The 14,774-nt window shown below is 36.2% G+C and overlaps 1 protein-coding gene across 4 annotated transcripts; it reads right to left on the reverse strand.

Annotated features, from left to right (window-relative positions):
• Positions 1-509: 509 nt before the first annotated feature.
• Positions 510-12,539, reverse strand: LOC129571465 (tubulin-specific chaperone cofactor E-like protein). 4 transcript variants are annotated; one of them, XM_055451274.1, is made up of 6 exons: positions 11,914-12,539; positions 4,692-4,888; positions 3,202-3,752; positions 2,847-3,108; positions 2,311-2,727; positions 510-1,812 (listed from the first exon to the last, which is right to left on the reverse strand). In XM_055451274.1, exons 2-6 carry the CDS (start codon positions 4,799-4,801, stop codon positions 1,623-1,625), a joined length of 1,530 nt encoding a protein of 509 aa, XP_055307249.1. In that variant the 5' UTR covers positions 4,802-4,888; positions 11,914-12,539; the 3' UTR covers positions 510-1,622. The 4 variants fall into 4 exon arrangements, with proteins under 4 accessions (XP_055307249.1, XP_055307238.1, XP_055307244.1 ...); XM_055451263.1 differs by lacking the exon at positions 11,914-12,539 and adding an exon at positions 5,460-7,322; XM_055451269.1 differs by lacking the exon at positions 11,914-12,539 and adding an exon at positions 6,190-7,318.
• Positions 12,540-14,774: the final 2,235 nt, after the last annotated feature.

The following is a 14,774-nucleotide window of genomic DNA, read 5'->3' on the forward strand; positions in this document are numbered from 1 at the left end:
TCACCATTCATTCGTTTCACAAGGCGACATCGGCGAGATAACCGGTTTGATCTTAATAAGATAGAAATCAGAGTATTTTTCTATCAGCAATCAACTTGAACTTGATTGTTTCAACCTTTTTCACTTTTCACTCCAAGTATGCTCATCGCAAGATGAAAATTACCTATAATTTCTGCAACTTTCACAATTTCGCTGATGATTTCAAAATTTGCATTTTTTCTTCTCGTTACAAAAACCTACATATGTCACTCTTGATGTATTTCTCAGAAATCGGAGCGCGAAAGTGACTCAGAATGACTTGTATTTCTGAGGTTTGTCGTACTGACGATTCACCAAAGCCAAGCATTATTCTCACATTGAAAAGGTTAAGCGAGACCAAAATTAGAATTATGTTTGTTCTTTATTTCTAGCGGCTGTCAATAGGCATCTCATGTTTACCATTGGCAAAACGAATGTGCTTTCGTGCCAAATTCGAAACAATTAGAGATGAAGAAGAAAAACACAAACGGTTTTTAATATCAAATCATTATCTTTTGTTTTGTTTTTTATTATTCAGATTGAGTATAATATAATACATACACAAAAATAAATTGGGCTTACTGTTGTAAAATTATGAAAGACTGTTTGATTTTCATTTGAATTTAAATGCTTCAAGCTCTCACGTTGGCAATGAAGATTCGTTCGAATTTACTTGAACATTTGTTGGTGTGGGTAAAAAAAAGTTGAATGAATATGATTTGTATGCATCGGTTTATATGTGTTTTTAAAGCAAATAATAAGGCTGTTTGAATTCTGGTTGTCGGTATGGATTGGGTTGAACAAAATATAATTCGAATTATGTATCCATTTATTATCTTATTGAAAATCCAACTAAAAGTCTCGATAAAACTGTTTCATATTCTATCGCTCTCTCTCTCTCACTATCACTATCTATCAATTGTTATTCACTCACCGTAAAACCACAGTATTATTCTAAATTTCAATATGTTGCGATACTTTTTTTTCTTTATCTCGCCTACGATATGAATAAAATGTTCAACTCAGTTGAGGTTGTTCAACAAATCCTCGCATTAAATGCAGATGCCCAACAAAAATCGATTCAACTGTAGTCTCTTACTTTGATTTCTAATCCAAATCCGAAATTCGTTAGTCATTTTTGTTTCCGTTTCGTTGACTATATACGCTCACACGCTTTGTTCTCAAATTGAAAGTGAAAAATTACGAATGATAAACAAACATTTTATGTGGCCTACAAACTAAACATCTTCGCTGAAAATAGCATAATTCGTACACAATATAAATCAATATGGGAAATTACTCAATTGTTCCAGCTGTTGTAGAACATGTGTGCATCACTGATTTGGATATACAGTGTGTCGTTAGTGTGAGAAAAAAGTTACCATCAATGTTTTGATGATGTAAACTCAAGAAAAAAGAAAGAAAACGTTCTGGTTTCTCAGTTACGATTATTAATAAATTTGGTTAGTGTTAAGTTTATCGTATAAATAAATTTCTGTTTTGCTGCATTAAAATGTACTTTTTTTGTTCTTGTTGCTTGTGTAAAGTACCGACATCCAACCACGTGGGATGCAAATGTGTTACTAATATGAATATGAATATGTTTATCGTTTTTGATCGATGATTATTTCATCTCCATCACGAATATTGTAGCTGTATAGTTGTTTATGCATGTATTTCATCTCCTCCGGCCCGTGAGTATCACGCAAATCCTGATCCACGTAAAATAATTTCATCTTGGCTGCCGGGATGTTGGTCAAACGCTCGAGACGTGACTTCAAATCAACAACAGTCCTGAAATATTAAACATCAACCGGAATTTATTGATAGAGAAAATCAGTATTTTGCAGTAAAAATGTAGGCCGATTGTGCTTAAATTGTAAATAAAATGATGCGGTTTTTATCGGTATCCAAATTTCGAAAAAAAAAATTTTATTTAAGGAAGCTTGAAATTTATTGCTTGCACGTCGAATGTTACTTGATTGGCAAATTTTGAATCAGTTTGACCGAATCAGTGTTTCACTTGGTGCAACCTTCACATTTGCCGTTTGGTAAATGGTTCCAAAACAAGAGACATTTTTCACACTATTTGACTTTGATTATCTAAAATTGAAATGCGATTAGCTAAAGCAAAATTCATTGTTTTTTTTTTTTACTTCTCAGTTTGGTGATATGTGGAATAAAAATGTTAAATTGATGAAGTATGACAAGATGAAATAGAAACACGTCAACTATTATCAACTTCCATTTTAACTTTTTTCGTCTTGCTTTTTTTTTTGACTGAAGACTCACCTATAAACATCGACCGGTCGTATTTCACTTGTGTCACCATAAGTGAATGTGACTCTGACTCGTTTTTCCGGGCGCAAATCGATTTTCACCAATGGATCCAATTTTCCATGAACAGCTATTAGATCGGCATAACGCTCGGGTCGATCGGCTTCTGGTTTATCTACATAGTATCGAATAAATGCTCGTTCGGCGGCTTCACGCTCATCAGCGCTAATTTTACCGCCACCGTTGAGCGTTTGCACATGAGGTAAACGGGCAATCAGCAGTTGTCGCCGTTCATGCTCCGTTGCATCACATTTCTCCCATAATGGCCAATTTTGAACGCGTAAATTTCGAAGCGCTGGGAATTTGGCCAAACGATCGATGTCGTCCCATGTGTTTATCTCTGTGTTACTTAAATTTAGGAACGTCAGATTTCTGCAAAGTAAAAAAGAAAAGAGAGTGTTAAATGACGATGGAATGGGTGAAAAAAGAATTTAATTTGATACTAAAAACAAAAGGAAAAGTAAAGGTAGAAGAAGCGTTTAAACACATACTGAAAATACTGATGTGGAGGATCTTCACTTTCGCTGCTCGATGAATTGTTGTCACTGCATTCGCTGCTGCTCGAACCGGGTCGTGGAATGGGCTCAACGGCTTTGAGCGGACATTCCGCCAATACCAACGACTCTAAATTGGGAAAAACTCTGCCAAGGCGACAAATTTCATGCCACTTCGATACGGGATTGCCAGAGAATTGCAGCTTCTTCACGCCATTGTGCGCATTTGTTTTCTTGAATGTGGAGCACACTGACTCGCCTGAATTTGGGAAACAGAAAAATAGTTTTTGCATTTAGAATCCAATATTCCATAAAAATAAATTCGAAATAAGAAAAAGAAACTTTGACCCACTTCTTTTTGTATCTTTAGGCGGTGTTTGTAGGCCGCATGAGCTGCAAATGGATTCTTTGTCACATGGATTTTTTTTCGTTATAGTATTCTGTACGGAAGCTGCTTCGTCATTTTCGATGTCATTATCATCGGTGTCATTCAGATCGTCTTTGAAATCCGTAATTTCGTGGAACACATCGTCATCCAGCGTATCAATCAGAACGTTGTGATAATCGTTTAGGCTGAGGTGGAGTTCTTCAAGTGTTTGAAGTGAATTGATCAGCGTTTCGACGCTGTCCCAATCGAGCCGTGTATTGTTAAGAACTAGGCTTCGTAGCCGGGTCAATGCAAAATCTGGTGGCGGTTCAACCGGTCCAGACAATAGATTTAAACTCAAATTGACGAATTCAACGCGTGGCATATGCGACAGTATCGAAAAGATTTCTTTCCAACTTTTCAGTTTGTTTTGTGCCAAATCCAACTCCTTCACGGTGCAGCATTTTTTTCGCAATCCATCCGGCTCACCGGCACAATCGATATCACAGTCATTTAGTACAAGCAAATCGGGCACTCTGAAAATGATGGAAACGAATCGAAAGAAAAACCAAATTCGTTTAATACTTTCACTTTTTTCATGTTTTAAACGCGGTGAAAATGGCAACACATGACAACCGATGTTGCCGGAAAAGCCACATTCGGATGCATCGAATCATCAAACGACAAATTAATTTAATTGCTGAAAATACGTTGACTTTTTGTGCTTCGCAGCGAATTGATTGAAAACAAAAGCAAGGAAAAACTAAATCTTCAAAAATTGTATAGAGAAACGAATGGAAACCGAACAACAATTCGATATGTCGTTTAACAATGTAAAAAATACTGCTTTCAGCTGCTCACTAGTAAAAAACTAATTGTATTTGATTGCCGCTTGCCTTATGTAACCGAAACGGCAATTGCATAAAAATGCGATAGTCATGTGGTATAGAAGCACCGAATTTGAGTACATTGATTTTTATTTTCGTTGCCGCTCTTTTCAAAGTTATGCACAAAGGCAACCGTAGATTTCAGTATCTCGCTTTTTCTTTTATTTTTTTCTTTTGTGTTCGTTCGATGGACAAAAGAGATGCAATTCTTGGAAAAATTGAGGTTGATAGACGAGCGTGATTATACACGCACTGTTTTCACTCGAATCATTGCAAATTCGATTCGAAAATAAAAAAACAGCGAGCACAAAGTACATTTCGCTGAAAAATAGCAATGTAATATTTGTGTTTTCTATTTTGAAACATGACAATCAGAGCTACGCGCACATTTCAACCGATCGAGGGGCTTTTGAATGTTTTGCGATTTTCGCGGCGATGCGTAAATGCGTAAGTATAGAAATGAGGTCTGCATTTATGTAAGTTCTCTTTTTTTTTTTGTTGTTACTTTTTATGCCGTTGATTTATTCGAACACCGAAATAAAATTTGAAATTTTATTGACCGAATCATGTGCCCGGCTGTGCACTTACAGTAGTCGTGGCGGAAGTTTGGGTACAAAAATTGATACGAGCGCTTCCTGTGGATCACAGCTGCCGCCGAGTCCGTATTTTCCTTCAATTGCCTCCAACAAAGATGGCATGATGGTTCGTGTCTAATGTGTGTGTGTGTGTGTTTGGCCTCTAAGTTAAGACGAACGTTTCTCCTCTTTTGTGATTACATAAAAATTCTGAAATGACAAGGCGAAAATTAATGGAAATTAAAATGATGAATCAACGAGAGGAAGGTGAACGATTATGGATTTTGACAGCTAGACACGACTTGGAATAAAACAAAAGCGAATGCAGCAGACAGCAAGCCAAAGCAAAAAACCATGTACACATGCTCTCTATGGAACATGACGTCGAAAGCGAATTGAACAGTGGTGTAACAGATGCCCAATGTTCCATGAAATTTGTAATAGATATTCAACCGTTTTACCTACTTGCAATTGCATTGCAATCACACACAAACAGACAATAGTAAAATGAAAACGAAAAACAATCCAACGGAGGCAGATTTATCGTGCGAAATAATTAAAATCGTAAATTTTGTTGGTTTTTCTTTTCGGAGGTGGCTCGAAGTTTTTGTGCAATTCGTGATTTGTTGTATTACTAACTGCTCGATTTGTTTTTTTTTTTTGTGATTCGACAAATTTTTCAATCACGGAAGCGAACAAATAAAAAAAAACTAAGCAATTCCAATATCGATCGATCGATTGTTGCTTTTGTTCATATAATTTCTAGCTCATTTGAACAGACCTTGCAACGCAAAGCAATTGTCCGGTGTGTACTGTTTTTTTTCCTCGGTATGTTGTATGCTTGGTTTCCGAAAAAGGCAGCAAAAGAAAAGTCGTAGTTCATATTTTGTTTCAAGGTTATTGCATCGATGCGAAAATGAGCCAACAGTTCAACCAATTGAGACTGGCTTGGCTATTCAACTATTGATACTAATCAAGCGCGAGCATGTTGAACATTGACCACGGTGTACCAGTCGCCGCTACAACCACAAAAAATACACAGCAACAGACATAAAAGGGGAAAAAAACTGCAGGATAAATAAAAGCGACAAGGAACAACAACAACGATTTAAAAAAAAATGACAAAAAAAACGAAATAAATAACTGAATTAAATTATTCCAAATATGGGATTGCGGCGTATGTTCCTCGTTCTTTATTTGCCCGATCGTTCGCATCATGATCGGAGAAAAAGTGAACATGAAAGCAGTAAACAGCATTCTCCCTCGTTCTCTCGTTCACAGTTCGCGCTTGTGTGAATCATTTTTCGATCGATTAGTCGCATCTCGGAGCGGTTGTTGTTGCTGTTTTTGATTACAGTTTTGTTCCGCAGCATTTTATTTACACAAAGGAATCAAAAGGAACAACGCATATTCATGTGAAATCGATAAAATGAAAACCAACGACGACGACGACAAAGACAACGATACCATGATGTACAATGGAAAGTAACTGGTTGTTTGAGAGCAATCACCTCAGAATATAATTATTTTATTGGCTAGACCCAGGGGATACGAGTATTCATTCTTTGTTGTAAGTTTCGCATGCACACACACACACACATGCTGGAATGACTTCTGCACACCCAAATATATGTTTAAAATTTTTCATAGCTCAAACGCATGCATAGGCTAATGATTTATCGTTTAGCGTTTATTCACATCGTCCTATTGATAAAATGGCACTCAAGCATCACATTAATAAATCCATCGTTGTTACGCTTGCATTCAATTCACCACTTCAATTGATTGAGCACATGTACGTAGCACGCATAATTAATTAAAACGCAGTTAATTCGCCACATTATCGCATAACCGAAAATTGACCGTCATAAACAAATACCGGAATCTAATTTCTTATTGGCCATTATTAATGGTGTTTTCGATGCGGTTGCACACACAAACATGTTTCTACTTTGCGTATGGCTAGAAAATGCAATTGGATTGGGTGACGTAAAACGCAGGCGATTGCATGATTCACTTAATTACTCAAAATGTGAGTTCCTGTTGATCATCGCCTGGGATCCAAATGGAAAAAAACCATTTCTTTTTACGTAATTTTAGTCCAAATAAAAAAATATCGTATTTTTTTACCACGAATTTACGCCGCCAATTCAATCAGCAGAGATAAGAAGAAGAAGAAGAAAAAACCTTGCAATTTTGGAATTTGCAGTCAAGACGAATCGGGAGAACTGTGTTATTTATGTGAAATAAACATTTTACAAATCTTTCCGATCGAAGAGCTAAAAACTGCGTTTCAATTTTAAGTTTTTGTATTAAGATGGCACTTTTATATATTAGGAACTAACAGCAACAACGAACACGAGCGCGCGCGCGCTGTTATTGCTTAACCAAATGGCGTAGCGACCTTTTGAATGAGCCTCACTAATATGCGTGCGCGAGAGTAAGAAACTAAAAATAAATAAATTCCAGCGGTTGCGCAATACACGCACGAATTCAGCTGATCATTATTGTCGTTATCGCAATCGCAGTTTTGTGCCGTTTTGTTGTCTCTTTCCCTCGAATTTGAATGTCGTCCGTCTAACGACATTAGGCTAACTTAACAGGTTTTTATTTCGTTGAGAGTACACATAAATCAATTTGAGACTGACCGCATTCAGCATATGTGTTTGTGTTTTTATATAGAATAAGCTGAGTATTAATTCAATTTTAAAAATTCTCGAGTGGATTCACAAAAATAGATAGTAAACACAAAAACACCAATCCTAAACGGCCATTTTATCACACTTTTGAATGGATTGTACACGAGCCAATTTCAGAAATGCGACCTTGTTCATACCGAAAATATGAAAACAATGAGCAAAGTAAACGAAACAATCGTAACCAAACGATATTAAAAAGCACACAGTGAATGTTTTGGTTTTCATTATCGTTTCGAATTGTTTTTTTTTTAGAATGTAACAAAGAAACCGGCACCAGCAGACCTCATGGTAGTGCTAATTTTATTTCGTTAATTAATGTAAATTGCGTCGAAAAATATGTAATGTTTCGTCGAAAATCGATCGTTATATAGAACTTGATACTACGTTTCGACAGGCAGGAATTGCCCGCAGACAAAACAGAGCAATGTGCTTTCCATCACTTACACAGACATTTCATGGCGTTGACAAAAAAAAGTTCGTTGATGAAATACTAGCCAAAATGTGATGGCTGTGAGACGCACGTGTATATAATTTTGACCTAGATAAATCATTGATTCATATTTACAATGTGTTCTAGTGGCGAAAATATACGAGCATCTCGATTTGAATTTCTCTCTCAAATTGCCAAGAGATTCGAACAAATTTTGCTGTGCACACAACGATTGAATAACCAGTGAAAACGAAGACTGTAACACTGCAAATGATGTGATATTCGACGTCTATTCGATTTGGCAACGAGTCAAAAATCATTCTCAGCCACTTGCCAATGCATCGCACCACAGCTGAGTCGATACATGTAGTGCTTTTGTCAATAATTCGAAAAACGGATTTGAATATGCCAACGAATCAAAACAGAAAAAAGTGACGGTCTGTCGTCCTTAAAATCGCAACGTTTTGTTTCTTTTTTGCAGCATGTAAATTACAATCGAAACAAATTTGGTCGAGAATGTGGTTTCGAGTAATTACCAAAACGAACAAAAAAGTATATGACGCAACATACAGAACACAATACATTATCCAATCACAGCGAATAAAAAATCTGTTCTAATTTTGCAGCTTTAGATAGTTTGTCTCACTCTTGCTCTTGCTCTGCGCTCGGGCTCGTTGCCTTTGTTCAACAAGTGCACACAAGCGCTGCCTTAAAACAAATTATAACCAGAAAATAGAGAGCAAAACACAAAGACACAAAATTGTATTCCATGTCATTGCCATATGACCTAACAGAGTGCACACGGTCGTCGAAGACGAAACAAAAGCATATATTGAATTGAATGACCATTTCACGAAAATTTTCTTCGACCAAACAAGATGCAACACACACGTACTACTGGACTTTTGTGCTGGCCATTATCCGATTACGGCATTCACCCGAAACAAAAATGAACGAACCAAAATAAATTATTTATCGTTGAACTATCACTTGGTTTTTTGGATCGTCCGAATAGTTTGCTATCGCCTGCTTTTAGCGATGTAAGTTTTTACAACTCTCACTATTTTTGTTATACGCTGTGTATGTGTGCGTGTGTTTCGTGCTGAAATATTTCAGATTTTTCATTCGCTTTTCAAAACCTTGAACTATTTTTCTACCGTCGAAGCTATTAACAACGACGACGGCGACGAAAACAACAGCAATACATAGCGTTCGATTCAGCTCTACTTTGATTACATAGTTCATGCTGATAAAAATAAAGCATATATGAATTTTTGTGTGTGACGACGCAAAACTTTGTAATCCGATTGAATCGGGATCGAAATGGAACTGTTTGACTTTTGATGAGCTAATTTGTGTGACAAATTTCAAAAGGAAGATTTATAGTTCGATTGGCATTGACAGGGCTTAATTACGAAATGTTAACGCTGTTGAGAAACGTGATCATTTCCTAATTTATGTTCATAAAAAAAAGACCGGAAGAAATACAGCCATCATCAATTAACTGCTCATTGCGAATGGGTGTCACGACTCACATTGCTGCCACAGAAATGAAATTCAATGGTAATTTCACTCGTGCTCATTTCCTTCAACACACTGTATCACTGGACGACACGATGCCACCGTATAATCATAAGGCTGCTTGTAATATGTGTTCGAAACAATGTGTGAATGCTCGCGCGCAATTGTTCGACGTGAACAAAAAAACGAAAATGCAAATAAGTTACATTTCTCTATGCTCTCAGCTCGTAAATCGAATACATGGGAGCGCAAGCATCCATACATGCTCTTTTTTCACCTTCCTTTCTCTTAACTCCAAAATAAAACACTCTGTGCCGCTTCGTAAAGAGAGCAAATGCAAGACAATAGAGTAAATCTCAAGACTCGATTCACGCTTCTATATTTTGAATTTATTTTGAATCGTTTTCATTTTCTCGCACAAGATCGCTGAAGTGAGCGAATGAGCTGGGCTTGAAAAACCACAAATTCAATATACATTTCATCTACAGCTTCGAAATGGGAGCATATATCAAATAGTGTGCACTTTTGAATGACTTTTAATCTATGTGGCATGCGGATTGGAGCCAATCCAAATGGCCAATTTAAATGTTTGCATGCAAATCGTTTGGTTTCATTTTATTCTATTTTTCGCTCTCTCTCTCTCTCTCGTCAAATCGCCCACAATTCTGCGCCAAATAGATTGAAGCTAGTAAGTCATTGCAAAAAAAACATATACGAGGCGCGTTCAGAATCAGCTTGACTGATGGTAAATCGTATGCATTTAGGTTCATCGTACCACACGAACAATAAAAGAGGTAAACACAATCCCGTGTTCGGTGCCAGTCACACAATACGGTAAATACGATTCGATGACTTAATGCCACTGAAAATGCCATACACTTTTAAAACAAAGAACACTGAAAAAAAAAAACTGGAGAAAAGGAGACAGACCGAGCGAATGGACGAACGAACGAACGAACGAACAAAAAAAAAATATCGTACTCGAGCACAGAGTCAACAATCGACACACATACACATACGGAACAGCTAAACGAATCAGAAATGCTGCTGAACCAAAATAATACAATGAAATCAAAGTAGCAGAACCAACCATTCAAAATATGCCATTTTTGTTTCTGCACATTCGTCGGAGTCAATGTGAAAAACATTGACATGGTAACTATGGCCATTTCGCTGAAACCCAGTGGCTGAATCATGATTGTGAGAAAACTACGTGGGTCGTCGAATTCTAAGCGACTATACAACTCATAAAATTGGTTCACACTTTCATTACATTCAAGAGCATACCCCGAGTATTCTCTTCTATACTCCATGTAGAAATGCAGACGTTTTTTCCCCAATCTATTCTTACGAACTCAGTCTGTATGGCAAAGGAATTTTATTATTCTATACACTTCAGGGAGCTTTGAAGAAAAACTTAATCCCATGCAAAGAATAGCTCCATCGCATTAGCTATATCTCAAACAACTTATGAGATCTGCCACGCGCTTCACTATTCTCTCTGTCTCGAATGTTCGCTTTTAATATTCCTTCGTTCAAGAACAAACGTAATATTTGTTCAAATCTCCAATGGCAGCGCTGGTTCGTTTAATGGATATTCCGTTTTAATTGTCAACCATGAGCGTTGAGCACATTTTACGCTGATGCGCAAAAACATTTAGCTTATAGTAACGTGTGGTTTTGCCATTTACGTGTGGTTTTTTTTTCTTCACTTTGTTTATGGATGGATTGTTCAAAGGCAAAGCGCTGATAACACGAGCGACAACACAACGCAACGCTATTAATCTAATCGAATCTCTGTTTGGATTTTAAACCCACGCGCAATGCATTGGAGAATATAACAAAGAAACAGCAGTAGTAACAAAACAAAATCAACTGAATTCGGTTGGCAAAGTAACGCGCAATACCTATGCCAATACGATTTGGATTGAATCATAAAAATGATTTCAAAACGAGAAGAAAAAAATGTCAGAAAATTATAAAATTAATCGCAATAACCGTTGGGTAATTTAGTTAGCTAGACGAAAAGTCATTTTTCGTTTGATGACACGAACACTGAAAATTTCTTGCGTGATTTTCACACATTCCATCTCGTGCCGATCAGATATTATGAGCGTCACATAAAAAATGAACTTCTTTATTTGCATAGAAACAAAGTCTCGATGAAACCGTACGCCATGAATATATCGCGTACATATGTTGCATTTTCTATGCCCAATGCATATCACGAAATCTCAATGGAAAAGTATACTCATTTTTCTGTGCCGACAACGACGACGCTGAAAGTTTATATAGCTTGGGTGCTTTGCGTGTGCTATTTAAAACGATTAGATTTAATTTGTTGAACTATAAAATTGTATTTAAACACTGAGCTCGTCATCGTTTCACACACAGGTCGACCGAATCATTTGGGTACACAAATTCGATCAGCTCTTTTTCTCCCTACACTGTCGCAGTAACCAAGCCAATAAAAGACACAAATTACTTGTCAAAATCTATGTTTTTTTTTCGAAGTTCCAACGAAGCCTTCTATATAAATGAATACACATAGAGAAACAAGTTTATTAACAGTCCAATGTTTGTACCTTTTTTTTATCGATAAGATACAGGCGATTTTTATTGACTCCTCGGTTCGATGAGCTAGTTAAATGACAAAGTAGCAGCAATCACACCAGCGAAATAATTTTCGATAAGATATTGACTATTAAACTCTATAACTCTGTTTATTCAATTTCACCAACTTTCGTTTCTTTCTTTTTTAATTTTGATATATGACAAACTTGGACCACAAATGTATGTTGAATTCACTCTCAATTTAAAATTTGCTTTTCGCCATTAAAACTGGATTTTTTTCTAACAACAATTCAGATTTTTTTTCTTTTCCTTTTGATTTTGACACTTCACAAATCATTTGAAAAACTGATGATTTGATATATTTTTTTTTCACTGCTTCTTCGACGAAACACAAATTTTCTACTACTGAACGAAATATTTTGAATAGTTTGAACGCGAAAAGCGCTGACAGAAAACTGTCCTGACTTGTCTACTTGTTCATTTGCTACAGCCACTTCATGCTTCGAATGAGACTTGGTGCGAGTGTGAGAGTGGGTCTATTCGTTGGTATGTTTGTGTGTATGTGTGACACAGTGGTCGTCGTGCATGTGTTTCTTGTTTCTTTTTTTCTGCGTCTCACAAATAGAACACACTTTAGAGTACACGAGCGAGTTGGTCCAAGTGTAATGTGTAAACACAAAGCGAATATATTCGTATAGGAAAACGAGCTACGATACAATGTCATACAATTTATTTGCATGTGTATCGGTAGTGGTGGTGGTGCTGCTACTGCTACTGCTGTGTTTTGCATCAATTTATTTCAATTCCGTGTACGGTTGTATGCGTGTGTTTACGTTTGAAAACCATTGTGGCTTTTCAAGTAGTAACAATTTATTTGATTCGTTTCCTCTATTTGCCTTACCTATTTCGGTGTACATCAAGTACGACTGGATCACAAGACAAAATATTCCGAAAAAAATGGTTTCTCTCTCTAGCCAATAGTCATTTTTTGCATAGAATATTTATTGGCATATCATAGGGGAATCTAATGGGATGAAAAGTCATTTCAGCAAATGTTCAATTAGATCGATGTTAGAGCCAGTCGTCCAAGTCATAAACATATGATTTTATTACAAATGAAAACAAACTACACACACAAACACCATAACATGCGCAGCACAACGAAAACAAAGGAACGCTCAAAGTGGAAATGCGAACGTTCACATGCTCACGCAAGAGACGGCTATAGGTGACGAAGTGAGATGGATATAAAACAAAGGTATTGACTCGTACGCAAATCTGACGCAAGAAACGCATCGTTCGCATTCCCAAGCGGCAGTTGTCGATGTGCACCACATTCGGTTAATGTTAACTCTTTATTTGCACTTTTGAATGTTGATTCCGATTCCCGAATACTTCATTCCGATTTGCAGGTAAACAATAACATCCTTTGTTTTGATGAAAAGTGCAAAATTTGCATCAAACACTCGTTACGATAGTCTTCTTAACGAATTATTATATTTGTTTGTTTTCCGATTCAGTTTTCGAAGCTATTCAGTTGCTGGGTGATTTCTTTCGAACGTCCGCAAAACCAATGCCAATCACAATTCGAGATATATGCATTAAATGACGATTTATTGCATACACTTGACATCGTAATCAACCTTTCAGAATCGAAAGAAAAGAAGGCTTTTAGCTGCGAATCGTTTTCTTATTTGAATTACAAATTAACTCTTCCATTGTGCATCAACCGTTCGTTGATTGTACATCACTTTTCAGAAAATAGATTCTTGGCAGCACTTTTCAAATGCATGCTGCAAGCAATCGCCCATTCAATTGTCGGTTTTGAATTTATCAAAGCCGTGTGAGTTGTGAGCATCTTAACTAAATTTCCAATGTGTTTAATTTGTCACGTTTTATTGCCCCGAACGTGCTAGAGTCGTGCATCGGCGAAAAAGATTGAATAGCTATCGCCTCATTCATTGTCACTCAGCTAATTGATATCAATTACAGAAATGAGACAAGAAACGATTTTTAACAACAGAAAAAAACAACTTTTCTGCTTAAACAAAAAGAACACCCATCATTTACCCATCTCAAAGGTACTGCGCAAATCCACCGGTGTAAACAATATACAATTTAATAAAAACAAGAATTTTTTTTTTCATTTTTCTGGTTGAGTTTTATTTGTATTGACGTATATCTCTAAATTGGTAATGACGTTAGCATATAAAACACTAAAACTATTTTTCTGTGGTTTATTGTTTGTTATTTGAATTTTTGTATAACATAGATTTTTTTTTGTTGGTTGTTGGACAAAAAAAGAAGAAGAAGAAAAGAAAGATCTGTGTGTGACATTTTATTTGATTCGGTTCAGAAAGCAAAAGCATAATTGTTTACGAGTGTAATTTCGCTCCATGGATTTCAGTGAATAAATATGTCCAAAATCCCATACAAATACCAATTCGATTGAACCTACACAATTTGACTGGAAATGTCTCATCCAAAATTTCAGAACCAAATCTGATGCAAACTTTAGTTTTCGGTTGATGCTTTTGTTTTTTTTTTAGAATGGTTTAAGTGCTGCTAATTTGTTGATATTTTTCTCTCTCATATTTTGCGCGGAATATTTTCAACCATTTGCTTGGATTATTTATTGATGATAAATTTTCAATAAGTTCTAACCATTTGCTCTTCTTTCTGCTCTTTGTTTTTAATTATAATTACTCATGCTCTTTCTTCTAACTAGTTTTGTTTGTTGTAGTTCAGATGACAAAAAACAGCTATAAAGATTTGTTCGGCATTATTTTGTGTTAGGGTATAACAATGGCTCTTATCAGATACATATATCGATTATTTTCTTTATGTTAAAGGGCATTAAATATTTGAATTG

Source organism: Sitodiplosis mosellana, unplaced genomic scaffold (genome assembly GCF_009176505.1).
Source record: "Sitodiplosis mosellana isolate CC-2019 unplaced genomic scaffold, AAFC_SMos_1.0 Smas_scaffold_1, whole genome shotgun sequence".
NCBI classification, from domain to species: Eukaryota; Metazoa; Arthropoda; class Insecta; order Diptera; family Cecidomyiidae; genus Sitodiplosis; species Sitodiplosis mosellana.